The following is a 12053-nucleotide window of genomic DNA, read 5'->3' as shown; positions in this document are numbered from 1 at the left end:
GCCTTGGCTGCAGGAGGGGAAGAGAGAGACAGAGAGGGGGGGGGGAAGCAAATGGGCGCTTCTCTTATGTGCCCTGGCCGGGAATCGAACCCGGGTCCCCCGCACGCCAGGCCGAAGCTCTACCGCTGAGCCAACCGGCCAGGGCCAGTCACACATTTTATAAAAGAAAGAAGATCCTGCTGGTCTTTGCAGATTTTTTTTCCCTTTTCCAGAATGAAGATGAAGGTGTAAAACTGAACTGTCCACACATGTTCAGCCTTGGCTGAGGCCAAGTTCACAGACTTGCCTAAGAACTGGCTGGGGCAAGGAAACTCAGCCTGTGCCAGAGGGCAGAATCCCTGCTCATTAGGCTGCAGAAACTATGACTTTGACCTCCTTAGAGCTTTGTTCCTATCAAGAGAGCTCTAGAAATTAGACATTAGATTTACACCAATCTTCTGGGTACTGTATGATCAATAGGTGTGAATTAATGATACATCTCATTTTCTCCCCACATAGAAAGTAAAGGTCAATACTAGGGCCAACTGAATCTTTTTCCATACCATGACTAAAAATGGAATATCACTGTCATTGTACATGAAGTCACAATGCACTCAAGATGTGTTTTATAAACGCCTGCTGTCTTGTTCAACTATCTGTCCAAGTTCTTTCCTTATTTCACTAACAGTTGAGTCCACTGGTTCCCTTAATAACTCCTTCTAACCTACCAGGTGTTTCCTTAGATCTAAGGGAAATGCCTCAGCCACTGTTTCTCAAATATTTTGGCCTCAGGACTCCTTTATCCTCTTAAAAATTATTGAGGATCCTAAAGAGCTTTTGTTCATGTGGGTTTATCTGTCGATATTTGGCACACTAGAATTAAAACTGAGAAAGGAGAAGAGATGAAATGAAGAGTTCTGACTGGGTGGAGCTTCTGGACCCAGACTTCCTTAGCTATTTTTTTTTGGTGTGTGTATGACAGAGATAGAGAGAGGGCTAGATAAGGACAAACAGACAGGAAGGGAGAGAGATGAGAAGCATCAATTCTTGGTAGCAAGCGGCACCTTAAGTCGTTCATTGACTGCTTTCTCATATGTGCCTTGACCAGGGGACTACAGCAGAGTGAGTGACCTCTTGCTCAAGCGACCTTGTCAAGCCAGTGACCTTGAGTTTCAAGCCAGCGACCATAGGATCATGTCTATGATCCCATGATCAAGCCAGCGACCTCACGCTCAAGCTGGTGAGCCCATGCTCAAGCTGATGAGCCTGTGCTCAAGCCAAAGACCTCGAGGATTCCAACCTGGGTCCTCTGCATCCCAGTCTGATGCCCTAGTCACTGTGCCACTGCCTGGTCAGCCAGACCTCCTTAGCTATTTAGTTGTCCTTTGGCTTTACCTGAACCAGTAAACACTCCTTTTCAGAGAACTTGATCTGGTTGGGTTTCTGCCACTAGTGAATGAAAGAAGCCTGAACAGTAAGTAGTACATCCACAAAAGCAAAGAATAGTGTATGACAGTAAATAAAGGATTAAATTGTTTATGACAGAATGCTGTCTCCACCACCTCCCTATTTGTAATCCATTAAGTGAGAATGTGCCTCACTTAGTGAAGGGAACCATTACTAACATTTCTACAATGCCTTGTGGATTTCAAGGTGCTATCTCATTCAGTATCTCATTTACTTTTCCCTACAACCCTATGAAACAGCTTCTTTTATACCTGTTTTTTTTTTTTTTTTTTTTTTTAATTTTTTACAGAGACAGAGAGTGAGTCAGTGAGAGGGATAGACAGGGACAGACAGACAGGAACAGAGAGAGATGAGAAGCATCAATCATTAGTTTTTCATTGCGCGTTGCAACACCTTAGTTGTTCATTGATTGCTTTCTCATATGTGCCTTGACCGCCCCTTGCTGGAGCCAGCGACCTTGGGTTCAAACTGGTGGGCTTTTGCTCAAACCAGATGAGCCCGCGCTCAAGCTGGCCACCACGGGGTCTCGAACCTGGGTCCTACTCCTCCCAGTCCGACGCTCTATCCACTGCGCCACCGCCTGGTCAGGCTTATACCCGTTTTAATGATGAGAAAACCGAGGTGCAGAGAACCTGTGTGCTGTTAAACAGCTAAACCAAGACAAAATCCAAATCTTAGTCTCTAGATTCCCTTGGTCATAGTTCCTGCCTCACATGATACTTGCAACTTTTAAGGGCAGGCCTGCAGCACAACCCTTAGTATTTTCAGTTCCAAGATATTTTTATCCATCCTCCTGTGAGAAGAGGGGAGCGTCCATATAGCAGATCCTCTAAAATACCCATCGTATTTGGTTCTGTTTTGAAGGCCTGAAAAAAACAGAGGAGTGTGGTTCAAGTTAGAGGCTGCGGGAGCGGGCTTAGAGGTGGTGCAAGGAACTGGAGGAGAAGTCAGACAATGTACTGCAGATAATCCCCCAGCTACACCACAGCAGCGATAAAGAAAAAACCATCTCAGCTCTGGGTCTCGGCAGATAAGAAGCAAGAACCGCGGGAGTCCGATTCCGAGGTCCTGGATTTGAAAGGCGCCCTCACACAAAGAAACGACCAAGTTAAGTACCCGCAGGGAGACAAGCAGACTTCGAAACCTACTCTCCCATTTCAGTTTGGATGGAAACGCCTATTCCACCTGGTCACCCCGCCCAGAGCGGATCGCTTTTATCCTCTCGGGCAGTCCGTACAGCCAACACCAGGCACGCCCGAAGCTCCTCGAAGGAACTACAAGTCCCATGAAGCCCTAGGGCGCGGGGCGGTGATGACAAAACCCCTGTGGATTGGTCCCGCGGGGCGGGGCGCGCAGGCCTTCTCTGAGGGAAGAGGCGGGGCTAGGGGCGGGGCTAGCGGCGGCGGCTGGACGGACACGCCCCCTCGTCCGCGGCCCCCTCCCCGCCTCGCTCCGCTGCTGTTCTTGCTCTCGGGTCAGAGGGCCGGAGCGAGAAGATGGCGAAGACGTACGATTATCTGTTCAAGCTGCTGCTGATCGGCGATTCGGGAGTGGGCAAGACCTGCCTCCTTTTCCGCTTTTCCGAGGACGCCTTCAACACCACCTTCATCTCCACCATCGGTGAGGGAGGGGCCGCGGCCAGGGACGGGGACTGAGAAATAGGGGGCGAGTGCGAGGGGGCCCGGGATAGGGGACGGGGGAAGGCTTGGGGGCCCAGGAAGGGGACTCCCGGGAGAGGACCCCGGGGACGGCCGGACGGCGAAGGCAGCGGAAAGGGTGAAGGCGTGAGGGAGAGGGTCGGGCGGAGATGAGAGGCTGAGAGGTGAAGGGGAAACTTGGGGGCAAAGAAAGGGGAAGGGGAACCAGAGGAACAAGGACTGGGGGTACTGGAGAAAATGAGAGGGTTGGAGGAGTGACGGGAAAGGGTCTTAGAGGGACAAAGTGTGTGTGGAGGGGAACACAAGAAATCTCATGGACAGAGAAAGAGATAGAGGGTGTGAAATGGATTAAAAGGAAAGAGGGAGGAATTGTGAAGGGGGCAGTGATGGGTCGGGGGAACCGGAGGGACGTGAAGTAAAGGAACAGAGGACACGAGGGGCAAGAATGGTGGGAATCTAGCAATAGGAAGATAATTCAGGGAAATAAGTGATCAGGAGGTGAGGGACAGGGGCACAAGAGGTCTGAGCAGAGATGTCTTGGAAGGGGGCATATGCGTAGGTAGGAGAAGAGTTCAGGGCACCAGAGGGTAGAATGAGGATACTTGGTGTAAAAAAAATAAAGGAGAACTGAGTGTGCGATTAAAAGAGAAAAAGGAAGCAGGATACACAGTATAGAGGTTGAGCAGCCTCGAAGACAGAGAAAGTGGGAAAAGGAGAGGAAATGGAAAGCAGGACTTTCTTCAGTAACTGGGAGCATTGTTACCATTTTCTTTCCTTCCTTTGGATCAAGAGCAGGAAAGAGAAAAAGTCACTAATGATGGAATGATGTCTGTGGAGCATTAAATTGTTCTGTGAGTGTTAACTGGTCTTCAGAGAGTTGGTGACTTTGGGGAATGGTGTAGTCAGGACAGTATGACTCCTTTACTACCGTCTCCTGAAAAGCAACATTTCTCAATTTTTTAAATTCTTGGACTTTGAGTGTTTAATAAAAATTCTCAGCTGAGGAGTCTGCCTGCCTCCCTGTATATTTTGCTTTGGTTTTATTTATTAGTTGCTTAATGAATCACAATATACAATATACCCCCACTACTTTCAATTTCGGTTTTTCCTGATCTTGGTGGGGAGCTGTCCTTCCTACTTTTGTACTGGAAGACTGTGTTCAGGTAACCAGTTCTGTAATTTGTTATAAACTGAAGAGGAAATCAAAACTGGTTTAAAGCTGCCTATAAAAGTGACCTTAACATCATTTCCTTTGTTAAATAACTGCAGTTAATTAAGTACCTTCATAATCTTAGCTCTTGGTTGTCTGGGTGATGTTTGTGGCTTCAAAGAGTAGTTCACTTAGCATCTTTCAAATGGTTCTTACAGCATATTTCACCATGGATTTTTAGGATTATTGGGGGTTAGTGCTATGGTAACAAGTATATTTAATTATTTGTATATTTTAACAATAATTTACTTTAAAAAATAATATTTGGGTTAAGAGTGCTCATCAAATCAAATACTGGGAAGGCTATGGATAGTTGGTTTGTTCTGGCCTCTTTCATATAGATTGAGTGGTCTGAAACTTCCTGGGTGTTATGATGTCTGGGGCTTAGGGAAGTTTTAGTTGCAAGTTCTTGGCAGTCAGTTTTGAGTGGGACTTTTTCTTTTCTGAGGAAGCAGATTTTAAATGTCATGTCTCAAGTATATTCCTAAGAGATTCGGTTGGAGCTGTTACAGCGACTAAAGGGCATTAATTCTGATGCTGGTACTAATTTCAAAACCCTGAGTAACCCTTCTATATTGTTGATACATGATGCAGTCCAGTTGGGAAAGGACAATTTCTGACAAGTTGAGTGGGTAGTCTTTTGTCTATTCTATGTGTGACCCTCCCAGAAGCATTCTACTGCTTTGAAAGTGAGGGAGTCTTGTGGATGCTATTTCTGTTAAGCTCCTTGGATGACCTTTGCTTGTTTGTAATAATTTTATTAGTTTCCCCTTAATTGCCTTAATTTTTGTCCCACATTTCCTGTAAGGGTGACTGCTGTCTTTTACAATAGTACCTTTTTAAGAATTACTTTACATTCTGAAGAATTAGAATCTTTCTTGTGTGGATTTTTTAAAAATTAAATGAGTGAAATTCAGTTCAGTGGAGAGTTGCTGCTATTCAGCTATTCAGGCATGAAAAACAGTGTCCGGAAATTGTTTAGAACAGGTGGCAGACAGTTAAACGGGGTGAATTTCATGAATAATCTTAGGCTTTGTATTTTCTCTGGGGTGGATGTGGTAAAAAAGAGGCTGTGAGCTGTGTCTTCAGTTGACATGGAGGAAGGGGAAATCTTCCCTGCCTCTTATTTAGCCTCAGAGCCCCAACAGGAAGTGGTAACACACTGCCTTCAAATAGTAGAAGAATTAATATACCTGAAACATAACGCTTTGCAGTTGAAATTAAGTTAGGCTTAACTAAGGTGAATGTTAATACCATCCTAGTTAAAATGTCCACATACTTTTCACTGACCACAGACATAGGCGTGGAGTGACCACATCTTTAGCAGTAATATCTCACTCCTTCAACACCCCCATCCTGTCCCCAGTTGATCTGAAGTTGTTGAGGTGAGAGAGAGTTCGTGGTCTCTCTCCTCCCAGTTATAATTACTTCTTGAAGTACCTGGTTGTGTAAGTTCCTGGATATTACGTCTGGGTTTTGACAAGGTCTGTCATAGCATTGCGGAAAGTTCTTGGTAAGGTCTGTGTCACAGAGAAGATCCGTTTCTTAACGCCTGGTGTGTGTGTTGGTAGATTTGTATTTGCTGTGCCTGTTGCTTCCTCTCATGAGGGTACATTTAAAGACTTAGTTTAAGTAGTTTGAAGAAGGGCATCTTGCCACCTTGAAACACTTTCAGTAGGATTTTTGCCATCACGAGAAGAAGGAGACAATTAGTCATTTTCATTACAGGTACAGTTGTCTCACAGAGGCTTTCTTCTTACTGCTCTAAGGTTCTCTGTCTTCTCTGATATCTTGGCTCTCTCATTTCCTTTTTGCTCTTTGGGTGGTAGAGGGTATATTTTCCTTCAGCTGACTGACTGGGACTCTTCCAGTATATGAGTCAGGTAATATTTGTCAACTATTGAGTAGGTGTGTTTCATCCATTTGAAATTATAGGCCCAGTGTCAAGGAACAAATAGCCTTTCAGTTCAGATATTTGAGAATTGAAAAAAGTTTTTTGATTGGCTTTCCAAACCTCTTACATAATCATAACTAATATTCAATTAAATGTCTATAAAATATAACATTAAGACAGCTCAGAAATGGCTATACAGTTAGCTGTGTATGATATTTCCTATGGGATGTGGATGCATTTTAATATTGATATGAAGGAATGTTGGCATCTTGGAGTGGCCTGTGCTGAATAAGGTTCTGATAGAAGATAAAGAAAACCAGGGCCTGTCCTCTACAGGACAGTCTAAGCTTCTCCCCTCTGCTGCCTTTCCCCTGCCCTGCACCCCCACCCCCCACCGTCTTCCTGGTAGGGTATTTCCTGAGTGGTTTCATTTCAGTATAGTCATAGTTTGACAGCAGAAAAAATTTTAGAGATTATCTACTTTATATCCCTGTCCCAATTTTATAAATAATAAAATGAAGGTTAAGTTGACAGTCTCAAGATCACACAGCTGGTTGTAGCAGAGCCTCCAGTGAACCCCAAACCCAAGTCTGTGTCATTTTTCACAATCAAGCTGCTGCTATATCTAATCAGTATGACCATCTCCATAAATTTGTCACCTTTTCTAAGGAGGAGTTAGATTTTGCACATTTACTTTTTATGTGGAGAAAGTTAAATGTTCCCACTTTGATTAGCCAAATCTGTTCAGGGAAATAGTAAATGTTCACACAATGATTCAGCGTGCTGGAGGAGGTAATACAGGGATAGCTAAGGATAGTATAGCTGTCCTTTGCCCTTTCTGTGTCTGTAGCTTCAGGTTAAGAGATCAAAGGGCATCTTGTCATTAAAATTCCTTGTATGTGCAGAATAACTAATAAAATCATATTAGGCGTAACCTGTGGTGGCACAGTGGATAAAGCGTAGACCTGGAATGCTGAGGTCACTGGTTTGAATCCCTGGGCTTGCCTGGTCAAGGCACTTATGAGAATTTGAGAAGCAACTATTAGTTGATGCTTCCTGCTTCTCCCTCCTCTTTCTCACTCTCCTCTTTCATTCCCTCTCTCTCTCTCTCTCTCTCTCTTTCTCCCAAGACTCTTTCCAAAAATCAATCAATAAAAAAATTAAAAAAAAAAATCATATTAGTAGGGGTATGCTGGTAGTTGTTATAGCCTAGTCTCACCAGAGCACTTTTAGACATTTTGTTCTGTAACATTACTTTTTTTTTTCTTGGATTTAGTTTCCTCAAAATCAGGGGTTGACAAACTGTTGCCCACAGGCCAGACGTGGCCTGCAGCCTTTTTTTGCAGTCTACAAGCTAAAAATGTTTTTACATTTTTTCCCCATTAAGTGAAAAGTGGGGAGGCAGGAAGATAGACTCCCACTTGGGCCTGGACCAGGATCTACCCAGCAAGCTCACTATGAGGCGATGCTTGTCCATCTCGGGCTGTTGCTCCGTTGCTCGGGCTGTTGCTCTGTTGCTGGGCAATCAAGATCTTTTAGTGCCTGATGCAAGGCTATGGAGCCATCCTAAGTGGCCTGGGCCACTTTGCGCCAACCGAGCCATGGCTGTGGGAGAGGGGGAGAGAGAGAGAGAGAGAGAGAGAGAGAGAGAGAGAAGCGAGAGGGGAAGGGGTGGAGAAGCAGATGGTCACTTCTTCGTTGTGCCCTGACCGGGAACTGAACCCAGAACATTGGAATGCCTGGCTCTACTGCTGAGCCAACCAGCTAGGGCGTTTTTACATTTTTTTTAAGGGTTATTAAAAAATCAAGCAAAACAAAGAAAAATATGCAACAGAGACCATGTGTCCCACAAAGCTTAAAAATATTTACTGTTTCTTTATAGAAAAAGTTTGCCGACCCCAGCTTAAAATTAAAAACTGTTTTTTCTTGGTAGCAATTCAAAGCTTTTATCAAGACTTATTGACTGAAAAATAAACTTTGTCATGTTTACATTTTTATCCAAGATGATATCAACATTTGCCTGAGTGTAATCCAGATATGTAGAGCAAGTTGATTTTAATTTTCATAGTTGTTTTCATTCGTTTCATCCCTGCAAACCAAAATATGCATGGAACATTCAAATTGAACATTTTGTCCATAAAGCCTTATTTTAATGTTATTGTGTTCTTTCAAAGCTGTCAGTAGACTTCCTAAGTGATAGCTTTGAAATAGCAACACTATTTCAGAAAAAGTAGAATTTAATGCTTGTTAATAAAGGGTTAAACTCATCCCCTCAGTTTGTGTTCTAGCAAATGAAAAATGCTGCCCAACAAATTAAGGAGAGGAGTGGGGAAACTGAGTCTTGAATACAGATAGTGATATGTCTTAAGCATAAGTGTACTTGAATAAAGAGCTTGGCCAGCTGTTCTTCATGACAGCAAATCAGGGAGGAGTTTCTCTTGGCAACAGCACCAAGATGGTTTGGATCCACTGAGAAAGCTGGAGGGAAATAACGCTTTACATATTGTCTTAGAAATAAGTCTAGTCTTTAAAGACGAGAAAAGATTTAGCAGTCGGTTTTTGAATTGAACCTGATAAGGAGTTTGAAAAGAACCATGGAATCAGAAGGGGAAGACCAGGATGCTGTTGGCGTGGCCTGAAGCTGGTTCTGGTTTAGGTCTGTCTGCCTGCACATACAGCCATCCATCCTGGGGACCAGCTCTCTTGTGTGCGTTAGAATTGCTACTTGGAAACATTTTGCAGGAAAGAGTTTTTCACAGCAGGCTGAAAAGAACATTGGAGTGGGGATAGAGAAGTAGACTTAGTTTGTTAGTAATAATATTCTGGAATGTAACAATGTGGAGCTTCTGACGTGTAAGTAGCCAAGGAAGTAGACTTGCTAGGGGGTTAACTAGCATGGTGCCTTAAGCAGAGTGAAGGGTCTGGACTCGGATCTGAGTTCATGTCCTGGCATATGCCTTTCCTGTTTCCTGGACTGGAGTGAGTCAGTTGTCCTTCTTGGTCCTTTGTTTTTCCATCTAAAGTATAGTATAATAATACAGTACCAACTTTTCAGGGGTCAAATCTTATTCACCTTCTAAATCTCCAAATGAGCACTTAATTGGATGAATGAATGACTTGACGGATGAACTGTTAAAGCACTATATAAATTGTAAAGCATTGCTTAGGTTTTAGGTAATATCTTTCATAGTATTATAGATGATTAGACAATATGTGGGATAGATTAAAGTGCTTATATGAATTCTTTACCCAAGAATGGTATTTCTCCAGTATAAAATGCTGTATATCTTTCTATGATCAGTTATAAAGGGATGTTTTAAAATATGCAATATATGTCACTTATCTTCTTTCAGACTCTATAATAAGCTGTTTAACACCATGCTTCCAACTCCCCACTAACATAAATACCAAAGAGAAAATGAGTGAAATCACTGGGTTTCCTTTTAAAGAGCCATTTCAGTTTTGTCTCTGCCCATTAGAGCCAAACAATGCAACAGATGCCTGTTAACAGTTTCATGCCCAATTTTAATTAGCAGATGGAGCTGTGTTTGTGTCTATGTTCTGCCCGGCATTTCATTTGAGTGACAGGGTAGTGAGTGAATTGGAACTAGGTGTTTGTGTTGAATAAAGCCAAATTCTATTTTTAAAAAGATGAATATAAACTTTTTTTTATATAGAACCACTTGCATATCTCACTGGAATAGCCTAGTGTCTAGATTAAAACTAATGTTTGCAGTTATGTTCGCTGATCTTATTATAGGAAAAAGTTACCATTTTATTGTTGAAATGAAGGTTTTACTGTGTCTTGAAACTATCAGGAAGTGGCTTTCTTTAAAGACCCATTTTAATATTTTGACATACCGGGATGAAATAGGCTTTAGCATGAATGCCTGTGCTTATGAACTGGCAGGGGCCACATGGAATGCTGTGTTGTTTAGAATTCTGAGGTCCTGAGTGTAGCAAGCTCGAGGGCGGTCATGGATTCCTGATGTCTGTCATGGCATGGAGGGAGAGGTGGATGGTGACATCGGACATATACACTCTGTTTTCTAAAGTGAACAGGTAGCTATCCAACAATTTATGTCTACATTTCAGTATTAAAAATATTACTGGTGAATGATTATTGACTAGATTTTATCTGGAAATATGTTGTTTTCTCCTTCTTTTATTAAACATAGGAAAGTGCCAAATTTGTGTTTGGGGACTTTTCTTATTTTTACTTGAATTAAAAGGAAGCGGATGCCTGATTGTCTATAAAAGAAATAGGCCTGCTTTTTGTTTTATTTTTTGTTACTTAGTTACTTGGGACTTCCTTTGGGAAGCCACATACAGTGGTGGAAATAATTTGGAAACAGGCTCGGCAGCAGCCCTGTTACTTGGCTCTGATGAGGAATTTTCTTGCTATCCTACCTGTAGCATTCAGCATCAGTTTAATTGGGTACTTTAGTATTTACCTGTTGCTGAACCGTTGGACATAAATTTTAATTCTTGACTCCCAGGAGAAAATTCTAAAGCTCTGCATGTCCTTAACGTTCTTCAAATTTTGGCTTGCCATCCCTGAGATAGACTGGGTGACAGTGCTACTTGCAGTCCCATGACAGCATTGTAAGATTTCAAAGCATTTTCTAAAAACTGAGTTAGAGTAGACTCTCACCTTATCATGACACAAACCAACCACAAAGCAGTTAAGCAATGTGTAGTGTTGCACAGCTTTCTACTGGCAGAGCTTGGACATATGTGACCTCCTTCACATCACATTATAATTTTGCCTGTTTTGGGAAAGAACTTGTCAGTAATTTAACAACTCGTAGATATTGTCCTGCTGTGTATAGCGGAAGGACAATCTCTAAAATATGTGATCAGATTTTGACATGAAGTATAGGTCTATTTAAAAGCTGAATTGTGCCTGACCTGTGGTGGCGCAGTGGATAAAGCGTTGACCTGGAATGCTGAGGTCGCCGGTTCGAAACCATGCACTTGTCTGGTCAAGGCACATATGGGAGTTGATGCTTCCTGCTCCTCCCCCCTTTTCCTCTCTCTCTCTCTCTCTCTCTCACTCCCTCTCTACTCTAAAATGAATAAATAAAATATACATAAATAAATAAAAGCTGAATTGTAAGAATTTGTTTCTTAAGACCCTATGCAATGTTCATTTATCTGGAAATTGTATTGCAAAATATTTTTGAAAAATTTTTTTTAATTTTTATTTTTTATTCATTTTAGAGAGGAGAGAGAGAGAGAGGGAGAGAGAGAGAGGGAGAGAGAGAGAGAGAGAGAGAGAGAGGAGAGAGAGACAAGAGGGAGGAGCTAGAAGCATCAACTCTCATATGTGCCTTGACCAGGCAAGCCCAGGGTTTCGAACCGGCGACCTCAGCATTTCCAGGTCAACGCTTTATTCTTGCAAAATATTTTAATGTCACACACTGACAAGAAAAAAAATCTGAGATGCCTTTAATTAAATTACAGTGGGTCGCAGAGTGAGAGAAAGACAGCAGTCAGGCGTTAGTAGCTGGGGAGCCAGCTAACAGGACTGCTCACATTTGGGAGTGTATGTTGGAACTCTGAATGAACTTCCAGATGGCTACTATCTGAAAGAGAAGATAGCCAGGTGCCATCAAACCCAGCCCCTGGATGGAGCCTTCGCATCTTGTTTACACATGAACTTTTCAGACTGTTGTCTATAACCAATCCAAGGACTTTTTCTTAGGGACTCCTCACCTTCTCCCACCACTTTATCTATGGCCAATGTAAATTCTTTCAAAACAACTTACATCTGTCCTCCCCCCTCCTTCATGTATAAAAAACCTGCTCAACTCCAAGGTGGCAGACATGACTCTTCTACCTG

At 42.7% G+C, this 12053-nt stretch overlaps 1 protein-coding gene across 1 annotated transcript in view; it reads left to right on the top strand.

The window, feature by feature from the left end:
* The first annotated feature begins 2856 nt into the window (after window positions 1–2856).
* RAB8B (RAB8B, member RAS oncogene family) overlaps window positions 2857–12053 on the top strand; it is a 74381-nt gene continuing 65184 nt past the window's right edge. Inside the window, exon 1 of the mRNA XM_066274457.1 lies at window positions 2857–3066. Coding sequence (XP_066130554.1) covers window positions 2943–3066 — 124 coding nt within the window. The 5' untranslated portion in view covers window positions 2857–2942. The remainder of the gene's footprint in view (window positions 3067–12053) is intronic.

Source organism: Saccopteryx bilineata, chromosome 4, assembly GCF_036850765.1.
Source record: "Saccopteryx bilineata isolate mSacBil1 chromosome 4, mSacBil1_pri_phased_curated, whole genome shotgun sequence".
Classification (NCBI taxonomy): domain Eukaryota; kingdom Metazoa; phylum Chordata; class Mammalia; order Chiroptera; family Emballonuridae; genus Saccopteryx; species Saccopteryx bilineata.
The sequence above is the reverse complement of the archived record's forward strand: the minus strand, read 5'-3'. Positions and strand labels throughout refer to the sequence as shown.